General features: G+C 38.9%; 2 protein-coding genes across 2 annotated transcripts in view; one reads left to right on the forward strand and one right to left on the reverse strand.

Annotated features, from left to right (window-relative positions):
* Nucleotides 1–11,042, reverse strand: part of LOC146480841 (dynein regulatory complex protein 1-like) — a 16,147-nt gene extending 5,105 nt beyond the window's left edge. The window contains exons 1-19 of the mRNA XM_085109166.1: nt 10,834–11,042; nt 10,647–10,740; nt 9,827–9,939; nt 8,947–8,998; nt 8,222–8,278; nt 8,047–8,121; nt 7,873–7,920; nt 7,543–7,632; nt 7,316–7,402; nt 7,019–7,141; nt 6,402–6,476; nt 5,983–6,047; nt 5,820–5,879; nt 5,491–5,565; nt 4,787–4,933; nt 4,536–4,633; nt 3,889–4,025; nt 2,471–2,560; nt 3–270 (exon numbers count right to left, since the gene is read on the reverse strand). Coding sequence (XP_084965292.1) covers nt 3–270; nt 2,471–2,560; nt 3,889–4,025; nt 4,536–4,633; nt 4,787–4,933; nt 5,491–5,565; nt 5,820–5,879; nt 5,983–6,047; nt 6,402–6,476; nt 7,019–7,141; nt 7,316–7,402; nt 7,543–7,632; nt 7,873–7,920; nt 8,047–8,121; nt 8,222–8,278; nt 8,947–8,998; nt 9,827–9,939; nt 10,647–10,740; nt 10,834–10,949 — 1,870 coding nt within the window. The 5' untranslated portion in view covers nt 10,950–11,042. The remainder of the gene's footprint in view (nt 1–2; nt 271–2,470; nt 2,561–3,888; nt 4,026–4,535; nt 4,634–4,786; nt 4,934–5,490; nt 5,566–5,819; nt 5,880–5,982; nt 6,048–6,401; nt 6,477–7,018; nt 7,142–7,315; nt 7,403–7,542; nt 7,633–7,872; nt 7,921–8,046; nt 8,122–8,221; nt 8,279–8,946; nt 8,999–9,826; nt 9,940–10,646; nt 10,741–10,833) is intronic.
* Nucleotides 11,043–11,121: 79 nt separating this feature from the next.
* Nucleotides 11,122–17,091, forward strand: LOC146480842 (protein ABHD13-like). The gene is made up of 5 exons (XM_085109180.1): nt 11,122–11,899; nt 13,273–13,523; nt 15,665–15,769; nt 15,970–16,077; nt 16,614–17,091. The coding sequence occupies exons 1-5, from the start codon at nt 11,359–11,361 to the stop codon at nt 16,731–16,733; spliced, it is 1,125 nt and encodes a 374-aa protein (XP_084965306.1). The 5' UTR covers nt 11,122–11,358; the 3' UTR covers nt 16,734–17,091.
* Nucleotides 17,092–17,336: the final 245 nt, after the last annotated feature.

The following is a 17,336-nucleotide window of genomic DNA, read 5'->3' on the forward strand; positions in this document are numbered from 1 at the left end:
ACCTGACAAGTGTGCTTTGACCGAAGATGACTGACTTGCTTTCTCATCCACACTGAACACCACCGATCCTTCTTCATCTTTCTTCTCTCCCTCCTCAGTCATGCCACCCGTTTCTTCCAAGCTTCCTTTCTCATCTTCCATGTCCTCTTCTTCCTTGACATCTTTCTCACTTCCTTCCTGTATCTGCTCTCCGTCTCCAGTTCCTCGGATCCTGTTCATGAAGTAGCTTGACAGAAGGTAGATGTCATCCTCAGTGTCCACCCCCAGTGCCTTCAAAAAACATAAATACATATTTAATAATCGTAGCAGTCGGAAGGGTATTAAGAACATTAAAAATCGGTAAGGGCAGGACAGGAAACAAAAATATACACCTATATCTTAATTAAGCTTGCTGCATACTTGAGGAAAGAGCTGGGTAAACTGCCTTGCAAGGGATCGCGAGGCCACGCAAGGCAATCAGCTCAGCTGTTTCCTCAAGTGTGCGGTTGAATTTTCGTACGAATTTCGCCTCGCGAGGCAAAATCTCAAATACAAAACATGACAGATATTTTCCTCTCGATCTCTTGAGGCGAAACACTCACGAAAACTCAACAGCATCATAGTTAGTAGAGTAGTATGGCCGCCCACGTGATGAAACAGCTGAGCAAATCGCCTCGAGAGGCAGTTTGCTCAGCTTTTTCCTCAAGTGTGCAGCAAGTAAATGAGTAAATAAATAAACATAAAAGTGAATAAATCACATTATCACATCTCACTGCGTATTACTGCCTTATAGTTTGTAGGGCGTTCTTTTGGAAGACAGCGGTTGACTCTGCATTAATGGAAGACATAAGATGGCTGTTCCACAGCGGGATTGTGCGAGGGAAAAAAAGAGAACTTACTGTTGGCATTACCATGTGAAATATACGTGATTTACATGCACAGCAAGGCACAGTAGCTTAGATTTGGCGCGGTTTCCTTGGGGAAACTGTTAGGGAACTTGGGCAGCAACAACGACAACGGCAAAGGCACTTGAAAATATAACTTCCTTTATATTACTTCGCCATTATTTCAACTCGTTCAACTTCTACAGAAACGGCGAACTACCCAGGAACCAAATTGGTAGGAGTGGCATTCAAGTTAACAAAGAGAATGAAAAATTCGCCTTGATTTTGGTCATTTCACGTTGTTGTTTTACAGAGGACGACAAAGAAATGTACCAAAATTTAAAATGCTCGTGCTGAGCGACTGTTTTTGTTTGGTGCTGTTGTCGTTGCTTAAAGGGGAAGTGTCGTGGGGTTTTTAAACTCTTTTATTAAAAATGGTGAAATAAGACCTTCACGTAGCTACAAAATAATTCTAGAACAACGAGAGGAAAGAAATCAACTCAATCATTGAAAGGAACAACTCGTGATCTGTTCTAGCGCCTTTTGAAGACAAAAATGCAAGAACTTGAAAAACGTTAACCTAACATTTTCAGTCAAGTTTCATCCATACCGACCTACTCTGTCTCTGGCCAGATCTAGAGGCACTAATCGACAGTTTTATTACACTGGGGTGAAAATTCATAACAAAACTAAACAATCATTATTTTTTGTTGTTGTTGTTGCTGTTTCTGTTGACAGACAAACGATCTTGGGTTTTGAAATGACAAAAAATTCGCGTGATACTTCCCCCTTAAGTTCCGTAGTATTCATGTTCTTTAGATGCCTATTCTGTTTCGAGATTGAAAAGAATAGTATTCCGTTCATTCTGTCCCTGATAGCAGTATAAAGGGAATACAGTTCACTCAAAACAAGAAGAATTCCGTTCTGTTGAGAAGATTTTCAGGTTAATGGAAAAAGGTGAAAATTGTGTTCTGTTGGGAAACTGATATTCTGTCGATTGTATTACTCCTGGACCGGAATCAAAATTGCCAGAAATTCTCCAAAACAAAAAATTCCCTCTTGGGAAAGCAAATGGTACAAAACATTCTCTCTTCAAGAGTTTATAAATTGTGGAGTCCAGTTTATTATTTTTCTTCCTCTTTAAACAGGAAGTTCCGGTATAAAAGGGGACTGGCCTGGCCATTTCTCACCTTCAGTTGTCAATCAACCATCAGAGCGTGAACAACTGGCAAACAACATGTGTATTTTTCGGTACAGCCTGTACCAACAAAATTGGTTTAGTTTTCAGAATAAACCCTGTTAAACAAATTAGAACTTGATATCTCAATATTGCGGTGGTGTTTTGAAATTTTGAGGCAAAATTTTTCAGAGGACACTTGAGCCAACAACTTGCCACAGCTGAACGGCGTCTAAATTTTCATCTCATGCCCACAAAGGCGTGAAATGATGGAGGGGCTTGCCCTTTATAGCGAACCTTCTTGTTAAGATACAGCAAAATTATTGTACACTGGTCAACAATGCTCCATTACCAAAAGCATACTTTGCCATTTATCAAACTAATCCTATACTGAAAAATGTTGTTTTTCCAAAACACGGAAAATTCCTACCGCAAAGATAGCATCCAGCTTCATCAAAGACTGTTCATCTCTTTCAAGAGGAGCAAGAAGTTTGGTCAGTTTAGACTCCACAAGAAATCCCTGAAAAGATGAAAAGACAGTCAGCCTGGGACAGTGACAATGCCTACTTTTGTTCCTGCGCATACATTCTCCGCATCTTGAGAAACTCGAGTTTCCTATGGGTGGTGCCTACTAATACAATGATATTTTTGCGCGGTCTAAAACTATTTAGAGAAAGCAGAACTTAGCAAGTGCTCTTGGTACCCAAAAAGATAATTGGGGGAACCATGCATTTTTCCTCCTTTCCCCAGGCTCCCACCCCCTTTCTTCAGGCTCCCACACCTTTCTCCGGGCTCCCAGCCCCTTTCTCCAGGCCCCCACCCCCTTTCTTTGGGCTCCCACACCCTTTCTTCAGGATCCCACCCCCTTTCTCCAGGCTCTCACACCCTTTTTCTAGGCTCCCACACCCTTCATTCAGGATCCCACACCCTTTCTCTAGGCTCCCACCCCCTTTCTACAGGCCCCGCCCCCTTTCCTTAGGCTCCCACCCCTTCCTTCAGGTTCCCACCCCTTCTTTCAGGCTCCCACCCTCTTTCTCCAGGCTCCCGCCCGCTTCCTTCAGGCTCCCACCTACTTACTCCAGGTTCCCACACCCTTTCTACAGGCTTCCACTCCCCTTTCTCCAGGTTCCCACGCCCTTTCTACAGGCTCCAACCCCTTTCTTCAGGCTCCCACCCCCTTTCTCCAGGATCCCACACCCTTTCTTCAGGCTCCCACCTCCTTTCTCCAGGTTTCCACATCCTACAGGCTCCCACTCCCTTTCTCCACGCTCCCACCCCCTTTCTTCAGGCTTCCACCCCCTTTCTCCAGGTTCTCACACCCTTTCTCCAAGATCCCACCCACTTTCTCCAGTCTCCCACACCCTTTCTTCAGGCTCCCACCTCCTTTCACCACACCCTTTCTACAGGCTCCCACCCCCTTTCTTCAGGCTCCCACTCTCTTTTTTTCAGGCTCCCACTCCCTTTCTTCAGGCTCCAACCTTTTTTCTCCACACTCTTTCTACAGGCCCCCACCCCCTTTCTCCAGGTTCCTACACCCTTTCTTCAGGCTCCCATCTCCTCTCTTTTGGCTTCCACTCCTTTTCTTCAGGCTCCCACCCCCTTTCTCCAGGCTCCTTTTTTTAGGGTCTCACTCCCTTTAGGATAGGATAACTTTATTTATACATGGTATTTCCATCAGCTACTTAATTATCACACATAAGTTTCTGCAAGGCTCCCACTTCCTTTCTTCAGCATCCCACTCCCTTTCTGCAAGGCTCCCACCTCCTTTCTCCAGGCTCCCACACCCTTTTCTCTCATTTTCCACACAGCCCATCCCTAAACAGTGTTAATGTTGAAGACTTTACTCACAGCCTCATCGCAGATCAGTTCCAATATGGCCTTGATGGTCTTAGCTGATAACTTCCTTCCTGCATTCTGGCCATCTTGTTGAAATTCTCTGACAACTGATCCTTGTTCCAGCTCATCCTCTCCATCTTCTGTTCCAACTATGTGACAATGAAGCAACTGGTGAGTTTTTAACCACAATACAAATAACCTGTAAACATTACTTCTCACGCAACTAGACCTCTTATTGCTCTCATGCCTATACTGCCACCAGGTGGGAAAACATATATAAGGCAGTTGCATATATATCCAAAATCTATTATGACTTTTAGAGCTTAGAGCTTAATGTAACACACAAAATATGATGAGAAAAGATGATGAATATTTCATCTTTTCTATTTCATTTAGCACAGAGCTGAAAATTTACCATCTTTCTTTCTTTATCACCACATAGCACTTTCAACATTGTTCATCCTAGTCTCAGTATGCAGTCTGACACATGTCACATGAGCTCAATCCAAGGGGGGGGGGGGTGGGGGGGAAGGGGGACTCAAGAAAGTTTTTGATGGGAAGGCTCCACCCCAAGGTCCAAAGTCCCTTACCCTCTTTTCCTGCCATTTTCTGGCAGAAAAGGTAACATTTCATATAACAACCACATAACTTGGTCTTACCTCCAGACATTATTTCATGAGCCATCTGCGTGGCAGACATCTGCTTCTCCTTTGGTCCTGTAGTTGGTTCCACTGTTTTGTCAACCTCCATGAAACTTCTATAAAGCCAAATGTAATTTCAAATTCAGTATAGTTATGTAAAGGGTGCATAATGCTCCCCCTTTCAAAAAAAGTTTTGTCCTTTAGGACAAAAGTTTTGTCCTAGTTTTGTCCAGTCACATGACTGTTACAGGTCATGTGACAGTACTTACAGGTCAGGTGGTTCCCATGGCAACCCCAGTTGATGCTCATGAATAATTCTATCCTCCTCCATGACACTGTGCACCAGTTCCCTGACCTGCTCCTCATTCATAGACGAGATGTCCTGGAACTTCTTCTGATCCGTTGTTTGAAAATGTCTACAAAGGAAAATCAGATGTGAGCTTTGATCTCTGCATGGTTTAATGAAGGCATGGCAAATGGTATTCAAAAAATATGGATATCGCATTTTGTTATAGTGTAATCTCAAAGTGATTTTCTGGGTTAATAATAATGCTTTATTCATACAATCAAAAATAAATATAAACTATATGAAAAGGAGGTACCACAGGTTAACCCCATCAAGGATACCTCCCAAATAAAAAAGAAAGGAGAAAATAGAACCTAAACTAATAAACAAAATATTAACATACATCATTCATCAAAATGCAAAATTGCCTGACGTCTCACTAACCTCAAACCCAGACAAATTCTTTGCCAAATATAGAGACAGTGGTGAAGCCACAGAAATCAATTCCTTCATAAATGTTGTTTGAAACAACATTACCTTTCCCAAACCTGGCACCTAGCTAGCCAAAAATAACATTTCCTGACTTTTCCCTGACTTTGAAAAAATTATGTTTTCCCCTGAATTTTCCCTGACCGTGCCAACACTGATTTTTATAATGAAATGTATAATTTAATTAAATGAACTTACCTTGACTTTTTCTGAAGTTCTCTGAACTGCTCTGTAATTCTCTTGTAATCATCTGTTAGAGCTTGGTTGTCTTCCCTTATTGAACACCAACAAAAAGAAAATTAACAATCTTTATTCAGTTTAGATACATGTTCAAAGTCAGAGCAGTTGTAGTCAGGAATTGATGTCAATATTGTGAGTAAAGAGGTTGACGGTGACTTTTTCTGCTGTTGTTGTTGTTAACTAACCTTAAAGCAACAAAGCAAAAAGTCAGAGTTAAACTCTTTACTCACAATTAAGATCTAGTTGCATGTTTAAAGCATTAAACTTGCTTATAACTTAATACCTACCTATATTGTTTTTCTTGCTTAGCTAACTTCTGTTTCAGATTATTAAGGACATCCTGAAGTCTAAGAAGTAAAAAAGAACCATAAGAATTCAAAAATTTAAAGGCCTTACTGACAAAATGACTTATGGGCACTGAGTGAACAACATCTTTACATGATTACAAACCTGGTAATTTTTCGTTTCTGCTGTGATTTTGTAATGGTGTTTTCCTCATCTCGCTTCTTCAAGACCTGTATAGCATAAGTGAAGTGATTTGCGCACATTTAGGGAGATTGAGCATTAAAACAACAAAAACAAAGTTCTGCAATACTCATAGTGGGGAATTACATGTATTGCATATAAGCACAATGTTTCCGAGTCAGAGTGAAGTTGTTGCTTAACCATTTAACCCCTAATATCAAAGAACAAATTCTCCTATATTGTCCCCCTACTTTTCTTATAAAAGTACTGGGAAGAAGTTATTAAAATATCAATAAAATTCACCTTGGATGATCACATCCATAATTCTCATGACCTCAGCGGTAGAATAAACATTGATATTAAAAGGAGAAATTTGATGCTGATCACTATTAGGGTCAACTGACCTGAAAGTTGTATTCTAGTTTCTCTTGGTTCAGCTGATAGGTAGCCTTCATCTGCTGTAACTGCTGCTCCAAAATCTGCATACAAAGAAATAATTTTTTATTACCAGTAGATTAATAATAATTCAGGTGCGCCTCCTTTTGCTATTGTGCATATGTTTTGCGCATCTCGGGATGGTCTGAGAAGCTCAAATTTCTTAAGTACGGTGCCTGCTAACATGAGGGTATTTTTGCACAGTTTGTGACTATGTACATTAAGCAGATCTTAGTAAGGGCTGTTGGAAACTGGGGGTAAGAATGCACATTTCAGAGATAATTGGCCTTCAATTTGGACAGAAAATGCCATACATTTTTTTACTATTATTCCATATTTTAAAGCTTTTTAGAATATATTGTATAATATTTTTGTTGCTTGATAATCTCTGAAAAATTTCAACAGCACCTGGTAAGATCTGCTTTTCAAGCATAGTCATAAATGCACAAACATACTGTACCTCTGTACTAGAAGAAAACATTCTTTAACACAAAATTAATTGAATCACATCATTCTACAAACAAGCACAGGCTACCCACCAATACTACAAACAGGCAATTCTGCTTACAAAACACAGGCTACCCACCTGTACATCTGTCTCCAGTTTGATTTTTACCATGTTGTATTCCTCTGCATCTTGTACCCTCAATGTTTGTAACTGATTTTCATGATCTTCCACTCTTTTACGTCGTGAATCCATGTACTCAACCTATTATAATTAGAAAATATCAAGAGACAGTTTATCCTATCTGCCAGTACCCTTTACAATAGAGTAATAACACCATGATTAATGCTGTCCCAAATCATATTTTTATCACCTTACATTTGGATTAAATGCTAAATTAAATGAGTGCAAAGCTATTAAAAACTGTTAGCAAGTCACCTCTTTGTCTCGCCTCTGCTGCATTGAATTCTGCCATTTCTTTCTGTTGTTATCAATTAAGTCAGCTCTTTCAGTCACAAACGCTTTCTGCAACCATAAATGCAGGTTTAATTACTTCATTTTGATTAAAATTAGAAGTTTTCATACAAGGATAATCAACTTTCTCAGTAGTTTAAATTTCTGGGGTGGCAATTTTTTTTTACAGGTAAAGATATATCCAAACAAACCTCAATTTGAGTAAGTTCTTCTCTGTAAGCTTTTGTCAACTGTTTCATCTGTTCTTCCATTCTTTCAACCATCAGATCAACATCTTCAGCCTTAATTAAAACAAAAATAGAAATTAAAAGAATGACTTCACTATGTGACTTACAGTCCTCTTAGAGAAACATTTAGAAAGACACTCAAAACTTCTTATAAATGTTGTAGTTCAAATTCTTACTGTTCTTGGGTATGGTAATGTGTGATTCATAATCAGTTTGAAACAATTAATGGAAAATAAAATTTTAACCAAAGATAAAACTGAACCACAACAAACATGTAAATTTTGAAAAACTTACAGCCTTCTTTAAATCTTTCACATACTGGTCATCCTTGGACTTAAGTTCCTAAAGAGTGGAATTAAAAGGTTTAAAGAGCTGTCAAGACCATTATGTTAATAAACAAAACAATGGTTATGATTCTCAAGTAAAAAAAATCATGGCAAGTTCTAGTAATAAACAAACTATTAATACCTGTTGAAAATCATGAATGAGCTTATTTTTCTCATCTATCATGCTGTCACATGCTCCTTTCTGTTCCATCAACATCTGAAAAAAAAAGTAGAATTTAGGCATATGAAGGTACCATCAGAGCAAACATGACCAAATACAAATGCACAGCATTTATAGAAAGCCAGCAGGTACTCACTGAATTTAAATCTTGTGGTATTTCTTTAGAAAGAGCATATTCCCATTTCTTTGTAATCTGTAACCAAAAAAGAATACAGTGTAACATAAGCAAGGCTGTGTATGCATGAATGTATGGACATAAGGAGGTGACCAAGAAAGTTTCATTACGTAAACATTCGTAAGCAAGCAGTAAGTACATAAACCAACCAGCCAACCACTAGAAGGTGACTCAAATAAGTGAACATATAAATAAAACAGGTTGGAATTGCAAAGAGAGAGAACAACTTTGTATTTTCATATATCACACCATTCCCACTATGTTGGAACAAATTTTTGGTTTATCAACGGAGGACTTTGATTTATAACTAAACGTAAATTGGCCACCGTAAAGAGATTTGAGTGCTGACATTTCACGCACAACACTTTGTCATGTATTTGCTCTGACAAAGGGCTAACACTCGAAACATCACTTGAATCTCTTTATGGCCGCCAATTTACCTTTAGTTATCAACTCTGTTGATAAACCAAAACATTCATTTCTACTCCCCACCAATGCATCACTACAGTTTCTTCAGAAACTAACCCTCTTATCCAATGTGTTGGAGCCTGGTACTGCATGCTAATAAAGCAGGGGATGGCTGGGTGGGGCAAAATGTTGAGGTCTGCACAGATAAATCTCAAATCTGGATTTCCTGCTGGTCTACAGAAATTATCAATGGGCATTAAGTGTTGACAATATCTCACCTCTTCAAATTTCTCAGTAGCAGATTTTGCCTCAGCTTCTAGCTTCTCATTCCTTTAAGTAAAGATTTAGTATGTTATATTTATATGCAAAAATAAACATGGAGTATAGCAATTTGCTGTTTTATCATTAATTTGAAATTTCTGAACTTGATGTGTAGGACACTGTTATGAATCCATGATTACTGTTGGTAGCATCCAAGTGTGTGTTAAAAGGTAGAGATCTGAGATTTGAATTAAAGCTGGAAAAAATACTAAGACTATCAGAGCGTTCCTGATAAATTTAAAGGGCAGGACATCAATGAGGAATTTTAAGGTGTCTTCAGATGTAGGTTTCACCAACTTTCCACAAGAGATCTTATTAAAGGTTGCCTTTTAAGGACGGTGTCTACTATTGTTACTGTGCATACGTTCTGCGCATCTCGAGATACTCGGGTTTCCTATGGGTGGTGCCTACTAATACAGGGATAATTTTGCGCGGTTTAAAACTATGCGGAGAAAGTAGAAATTAGCAAGTGCTTTTGGTATCTCAAAAGAAAATTGGGGGTAGCCATGCATTTTTCAGGGATAATTAAGCTTCAATTTAGGGAAAAAATCCCATACATTCCTTTATATTTTGGCGCTTTTTAGAGATATTATTGCTTAATTATCTCTGAAAAATGCGTGGTTACCCCCAATTTTCTTTTTGGATTCCAAGAGGCCTTGCTAAGATCTGCTTTTCCCGCATAGTCATAAGCCGCACAAAAATAATTTCGGTATTAGTAGGCACCGTCCTTAATTTCGCAGATCTGGTAGCCATTTGAAATGCTCAAACCTTCTTGCACGAGGTCTTAAGAGTGGTTGTTTCATTTTGTGATAAAGGAACAACTGAGGAACTACTAACCTTTGCCTTCTCTGTTCCTCTTCCTCTAGTCTCCTCATTGATTCTCTTGCATCTGTGGCAACATGGACGTTGGTCACAAGTTCTGTGCCATCAGATTTCAGCTTCACCAAACGCTACAAACCAGATTCAAATGACATTGTTTAGAAGAAAAGGATGGTTTGTTATAGAATATAGGATAAAGTAAGGATTTCAAAAAACCTCAGTGAAAATCTCTAGAGTTAATGATGATAGATCTATGGTAGTAGTAATTTAGATAATTAACTGAAGTAAAGGATAAAGCCAAACCCAAACCCAAACTTGAATTTTTTATGGAGTGGTGGGTGGGGGGAAGAGCAGCAGTGGGGGTAAAATCACTTTATTTAAGTGTCAATGTATTTAGCACAGAGCACTAATTGCCGGACACTTTCCAAATCGAATTGGAATTTAGAAGTGTTGGTTTTTGAGGAGAGGGAAAACCAGAGTACCCAGAGAAAAACCTCTCGTAGCAGGGACGAGGACCAACAACAAACTCAACCCACATATGACGCCGAGTCCGGGAATCGCACCCGGGCGACATTGGTGGGAGGCGAGTGCTCTCACCACTGCGCCATCCCTGCTCCCCAATGCAAGGGCAAGGGTAGATAAGGCAGTTTTTGTCTTTGTGTTTAGAACTAGAATTGGAAACCAATGGCATGATTTTAAAGATCACTCAGTAAACTGGCTTTCAATTTGCCAATTTCAAAGGAACTCCAAATTGCCACTAAAATCGAGCTTCATTCATCTTCTAAATCGACAATGGACCTTTAGATTAATTATACAAATTATGCAAGCTTTTAGCAACCTGTCTGCTGTCTTCCATCTGCTTTCTACTCTTGAGCGCATCTTTCTCTGAGTCCACCGGCTTCTTTTTCGTAGAATCTTCACCACTAGCTTCCCTGAAGATAAGTATTTAAAGTAAATAACAACGACAACACCAGAGTAGTAAGAAATGTCAAGCATAGCAATCACGCTTGGAAATTCAAGACAACCTTTTTGCAGCTTCTAAACGTCTTTGTATTCGAATTCTGCGCGCAGCTATACGCTCCTCTGCAACTGCGGAATCTACAGAAGGGCCCTCATCCTCGTCTTCTTCGTGGGAATTCATAGTTTTAATTATATTAGGAAGGAAAACTAGGAAATATTGTACCTAAAATATAAAATGTTCAACTCTTATTTTTGTTGAAGCGTTGCTACCTTGGTAACCTGGTGATCTCGACTAGTGCCCACTTTTTTTCCAAGCACGCGACGAGTCCTGGATTCTAGTGCCACTCAAGTCGAAAAACATGGCGCTCGAGCCGCTGGAGTGCTTTAAATTCGTCGTCATTCTTTTCCAATAGTTCCTCCTGTCGCTTAAATTTTTTTAGATTTACCAATTTCCATTATTTCAAGAACGTACTGAGGTCGTCACAAGTTTGTGGTTAACGGATTTACACTGGAATATCTTGGCCAAAATCCACCAATTCTGTGTTCGACTTGCCTACGTAGATCTTAATTATTTTAATTTATTGTTCCTGATGTCTGAAAGTGACCCAGAGATGGCTAGAACTAAGAAATCTATTGAACATACTGGTTTTAAAACAATTGAGACCATTGGAAAACTTGTTTTACATGTGGTATTGCGATTTTGGAGAGCATGTAGTGCCGCCATGTTGACTCTACTTCTTCTTTATTGGCTTTATGGCGGAGTGGTAAGCTTCTTGTTGTTGACTGCAGCCGTGTTTGGTGCCTTGTACCATTATCAAGACACTCTACTCTACTTCCCTGATCAACCAGTTTCGTCGAGAGTTTATGTCCAGAATCCAGCAGTTTTGGGTTTTCCGTTTGAAAACTTGTATCTCAAGACACAAGATGGCGTGAGAATCAATGCTATATTTCTCAAACAATCTCCTCAGTTCCAGGGTTCAGTTCCTACTGTGTTATTTTTTCATGGCAATGCAGGGAATGTTGGTCATAGATTAACAAATGCCAGGAACTGGTATAGTTATTGTGGGTGTAATGTGTTCCTGGTGGAGTATAGAGGATATGGAAAGAGTGATGGCTCCCCCAGTGAACAAGGTAGGAAACTTATTAAGGATGGTGCCTACTAATAAGGAAGTATTTTTGTGCGGTGTATGACTATGTGGGAAAAGCAGATCTTAGCAAGGGCTACTGGAATCCAAAAAGAAAATTGGGGGTAACCATGCATTTTTTAGCGATAATTAAGTAACAATAATTCAAAAAGCAGTGAAATACATGTTGAAGGTTTATTATCTCTGAAAAATGCATGGTTACCCCCAATTTTCTTTTTGGATACCAAGAACGCTTACTAAGTTATGCTTTTTCTGCATAGAGTCAAACCAGTGCCTTTATGACCACCTCTCGTTAGCGACCACTTTTCCTAAATACCAAAAGTTTTCAAGTCAAATCACTATAGATGGAACCTCTCGTAGGCGACCACCGCTCGTAAGCAACCACTTTTAGAGATTACTGTTTAAATTTTCAATTGTTTTTAACCTCCTGTAGGCGACTACTTGACACACAATCTGCTGTATCTCTCACAGGCGGAAATTGAAAAATGTGTCGCTGTAACATATTGGCCACATCATTACAGCGGACGCCATAAATCTCACAGTCGGAGCTACCAGGAGTGTCTCCTGAAATAGCTTAGCATTGAAACAATTGATAAAATACACACTGAAATAAACTTTTATCAGATTGAATCCATTGTAGGAAAAAAAACTCTCTTATCTTTTATTTTCTTGTCTTTTTGCTTATGTTCCATTCCCTGAAAAATTTAGAAAGCGCCACCTGGAGTAATAAAAGAGTCAAGTTCCTTTCACAAGAATTGTCTCAATCCCTGTATTAAGTAATTTGTGAGATACAAACAATAATCACCATAGACCCTAAGATTTTTTGCCTAGAATAATTTTGGATCAGTCGTAATATACTTGTAGCTAAAAAAAGCTATTACTATGGGTTTTAATAAGCACTGGCAAAAGGGTGAGGTCTCCACAATTACCACATGTAAATTACCCGAAATTTAGACCCCCTGTGGTCTGACCTCTAGTAAGCGACCACCTCCCGTAAGCGACCACATATCCTTGACATTATGAGAATTCCGAAAGTAATGGCCCCCTGTTACTTTTGGATCTAGCATGGCCAAAAGGGCAGCTACTATCGGGTAGGCATTACTTTTGGATGGTTAACAAACATTTGGAATTTTTTTAAAGGTCATTCCGTTTATGCATGTTATTAACTCTGCACATGAACAAAGGAAACTGTAACAAAAAAGGCTCAAATGTTCGTACTGTATATATACATAGAAAATAATGTCCGAATTATACTGCAACTTATTACTGTATCATTTGACTCTGCTGACACATGCTGCTTTTAAAGGATAGTTTCTAGTAGGATTCAGTTAAGTTTGTGTTATGTTTTATTTCTTGAAGGGTTTGAGTTAGACTCTCAAGCGGCACTGTCCTATCTGCTCTCACGCAATGACATAGACACTAACAAGATCGTTATATTTGGACGGTCCTTGGGTGGAGCAGTTGCTATTGCTCTGGCATCAAATGAACTTTATTTAGACAAAGCATTTGCTCTTATTGTGGAGAATACTTTTACTAGCATCCCAAGTATGGCTAATCAACTTGTTATGAATGGCATCAGCAAGCTTCCTTATCTTTGCTTCAGAAATAAGGTAATGTATGTTCTGCTGAACTCAAAGAATTACAGAAAAAGTTATTAGCACTTTTTTTATTTAAACAATATTTAACCCTTTCACTGCCAAATTTCTTGGGCTCTCTGGACAATTATCTTGATGTAGATGACCAAAACGGATTTAGTTGTCCTATATGAAGATCTCCTTTGAAATGTTCGCTGCCCTGCAATAATGAGGACTCAAGTTTTTTTGTGACGTCACCTATTTGAACCGTTGTTGTTTTGCTCGCGAGCACAAACGCGTTCTAATCCGTAAGTTATCGGTTTATAAGTGTACTTTCGGGCCATTTTGCACTGCAGAAGTTCCCAGGCTGGCATCATAAAGCTGGAATGGAGAGTAGAGGCAATCCTCTGAAAGAATCCAGAGGTGAGAGATGATTTCATAGCGACTGGGACGCCAAAAGTGTTCGTCTCAAGTCATGGTGGCTCACGAGTGAAGTTGTCTCTCTGGCCGTTCTGTGGGTGGATTCTCGGACCTACCTAGGCAATTTGGGGGAGATTTGACTTGCAAAGAAAACGATGTGTGCGATATTTTGTCAGTAGGACCGGGTGGCTCGACACTTATAAAAAAACTACTGAATTAAGATGGCGGGACCTCCATTTCGTCGTTGTATCGAAATTACCCAGAATGCAACTCAGACGGCAAAGGGGAAATTACGGGCTTTGAAAAGTGGCTCGAATCAAATGGCTGATGTTCGAACAGCTATACGCGTGAGAGGCAAAATTGGAGATAAATGCTTAGTCATGAGATTAAGGTTTGCTGTCATGAAGGAATTTTGGTTTTAAAATGAGATTTTGAATTTAAAAAATTGGAAGCAAAGATGTGTGTTTTTCAGCTTTGTCGATGCCGCAGAAAACAGGCATTTTTGGTTTTGCTTGAAAATAAATGTTGATATGGAATGGCAAACGGAAGATAAACTCAGTTTATTTGCTCTTAAAGCCTAAAACACTTACTAATTAACACTATTAGTGGACCATAATAACCAGATTTCTGGATTTGAGAACGTGGCCAATCTTGAAAGTGGTAGCCTCTAAAACGGCGACATTAGTCACCTTTAGCGGTGAAAGGGTTAAACATGACATTTGCTCTTTTTTGTTATTATTATCATTCACCACCTTATTATGATACAATATTAATTTACAGAGCAACTAAGTGCTCATCGAGAGAGCTTACGTCAGATCAACTAACCCACATAAACACACGAGAGAGATGGACTAATTTACAGGGCTAACACTAGTACAAGTTAAAAAAAGAAACCTACAAAGCTAAACTAAGAAAAAAGAGATGAATGGGAAATAAATGACTGAACTTGCTCAAATAAAGGAACATTCGACTGAAATTGCAAATCCGGAGAACCAAACAGAAAACATTCAATCTTTTTCTTTTGGTTAGCACTTGGTAACCAAAGACGTCTTAACTGAGAAGATTGATTAGAAGGGATATAAAATAGCCCTACACATTTTAATCAATTATCTTATCATTTTGTTAGTTAAGGGGGTAGTTTCTAAAGAAACTGCGGCGCTGTGTCGGTGGGGGGTAGAAACAAATGTTTCGGTTTTATCAACAGAGTGGATAACTTAAAGTAAATTGGTCTCTGTAAAGGGATTCAAGTTCTGACATTTAGGGCGTTAGCCTTTCGTCATGGTTTCGCTCAGATTCTAGCCTGCGAGGACAAGCTCATTTTAGGTCAGCTGCCATCCTTTTGCAGCTGACCTAAAAGAGAACTTGCTTGCAGGCTACTCTGATTCTTTCTGACAAAGAACTAATGCTTGAAACATCAGCACTCAAACCTCTTTACGGCAGCCAATTTACCTTAAATTATCAATAACTCTGATGATAAACCAAGTATTCTTTATTTGTTTGTTAGTTTATTTGTTTGTTTTTATAATAGAAAGCAGTTCTGAATTATTCTGTGTCATTTTCTCACGTTTTCCACAAAACCTTGAATTTGGTCACTTCACCATGTTGTTTTGAAGATGATGTCAAAGAAATGTACCAACATTTATAATGCACAAGCAGAGCAATTAATTTTGCTCATTAAATCATTGCTACTGCTGTCGTCATTACTAAATTTCAGGGAGAAATCATCAATAAGAGACATTTATTTCTGTTAAATTTAGTACGATTCCTTGAAGAAGATTCGCAAGGCAAGAGTTCCTACCCTGTTTTTGTCAGGATTGGCTGATCAACTTATTCCTCCAAGAATGATGACCAGTTTGTATAAGGTATGTACATGTATTGGTATCAACTGTGAACAGTGACCAAAGTTCTGTTTCTCCTTTTGTTGTCAAAACATAGTAAACAAGAAAGTTAACGCACCCACGCAGACTTTGCATAACCCCGAGAAAGTTAGTTCTGTTGCTCCTTTCACCAATAAGTTAAATCGTTACATTTTGATGTATGTTCTACTTGATTCATGTTCCAGGCGTCAGGCTCCTGTCTAAAGAAACTGGAATGTTTTGATCGTGGTACCCACAATGAAACATGGCAGTGTTATGGTTATTTTGATGCTATAACAAGATTCTTATGTGAGGTATGTGTTTGCCGGGAGACATTGCCTTGCTACATCTTTTTTTTTCAATCCTCAGTGTACAACAAGGATAGCATAAGATAACTTTATGTAGACACGGTAGTTCCATCAGCTACATAATTATATTTATCAACTAACTATCTACCTAACTAGAATTATAAAAGTAAAAAACTTAAAATAATAAATGCTGCTTTTCTTGGAAGCCGTGTTTAAAATCTTAACACACTTTAACACACTTTATTATTATTATTAACTGTCATTTACATAAGGTCCATTTCCACCCGCAAATGCCAGGTGCTAGTCGAGGCTGGTGGAGATATGGGGTACAGCAGTCAGTGATAAATTACGTCAATAAATAACATGTACAAACGTAGATAAATAACATTTACAAAATCAATCACTTGTAACAAGTAAATTTAGCTTACCTAAAACTGTGGCGACTCAACAGTCATAGATTCATAGGACTCCTCTCCCCTCCCTGGCCAATAATTTGTTCATAATTTATTTCAATCATCTTTCATTTGGTTGTTCTTTTCAAGGTTCATCAAGCTAGGGAGGCTGGAGTTATTGGGCTGCCTGTTGAGGAGAATCCAGCTGTGGTGGGTGGAGCCTCAAAACCAGCAGTGCTGAATGTACACAGTCATACTGAAGATATTTAATTCAAACACAAGACAAATTGTCTGTAAAATGAAGAAAATGTTTGTAAATCTAAGGGAAACTAGTATTTATTACAATAGGGACAGCAGTGAGTGATCAGTGTTTCTCTGTCATGTGTGCAGTCCATCCATCTCTTGCACACATAAGGTGGAAATTACAAGAGGCAAGTTCTCACAATGGCTAAAATTGGTACATCTGAGTTGCAGGAACCACTACCCAACAATACTGCAACAATCTTTGAGAAAAGAAATAATTTCTACTTTTTGTAAATATGAATGTGCCAGTGTTGCAACAAGGACAAAACTTTTGGATGCAGGGGACCACATGATGCAAAATAAACTGTTCTGAATACGTTCCGTTGCCGCATCTCGTGTAATAGAAATGCACGTGCCAGACGTCACTTTACGTGTAAATAAACCAAACTGATTGCAGGGCTGATACTACCGCAAAGGGCGTCTTTATTTGGGCCAATATTTCAACTAGCACAACTAGTCTTCTTCAGAGCTTGTAACTCTTGCTCTGAAGAAGACTAGTTGTACTAGTTGAAATATTGGCCCAAATAAATAAGCCCTCTGCCGTAGTGTCAGCCCTGCAATCAGTTTGGT

Source organism: Pavona decussata, unplaced genomic scaffold (genome assembly GCF_977016875.1).
Source record: "Pavona decussata unplaced genomic scaffold, jaPavDecu1.1 SCAFFOLD_52, whole genome shotgun sequence".
NCBI classification, from domain to species: domain Eukaryota; kingdom Metazoa; phylum Cnidaria; class Anthozoa; order Scleractinia; family Agariciidae; genus Pavona; species Pavona decussata.

What these genes read in the sequence shown, in the direction of transcription:
- LOC146480842 (XM_085109180.1), top strand. Translation starts at nt 11,359, where the DNA reads ATGTCTGAAAGTGACCCAGAGATGGCTAGAACTAAGAAATCTATTGAA. An exon ending in ATCTTTGCTTCAGAAATAAG is followed by an intron (nt 13,524 to 15,664) that starts GTAATGTATGTT and finishes TGTTAAATTTAG; the next exon opens with TACGATTCCTTGAAGAAGAT. An exon ending in TAACAAGATTCTTATGTGAG is followed by an intron (nt 16,078 to 16,613) that starts GTATGTGTTTGC and finishes GTTCTTTTCAAG; the next exon opens with GTTCATCAAGCTAGGGAGGC.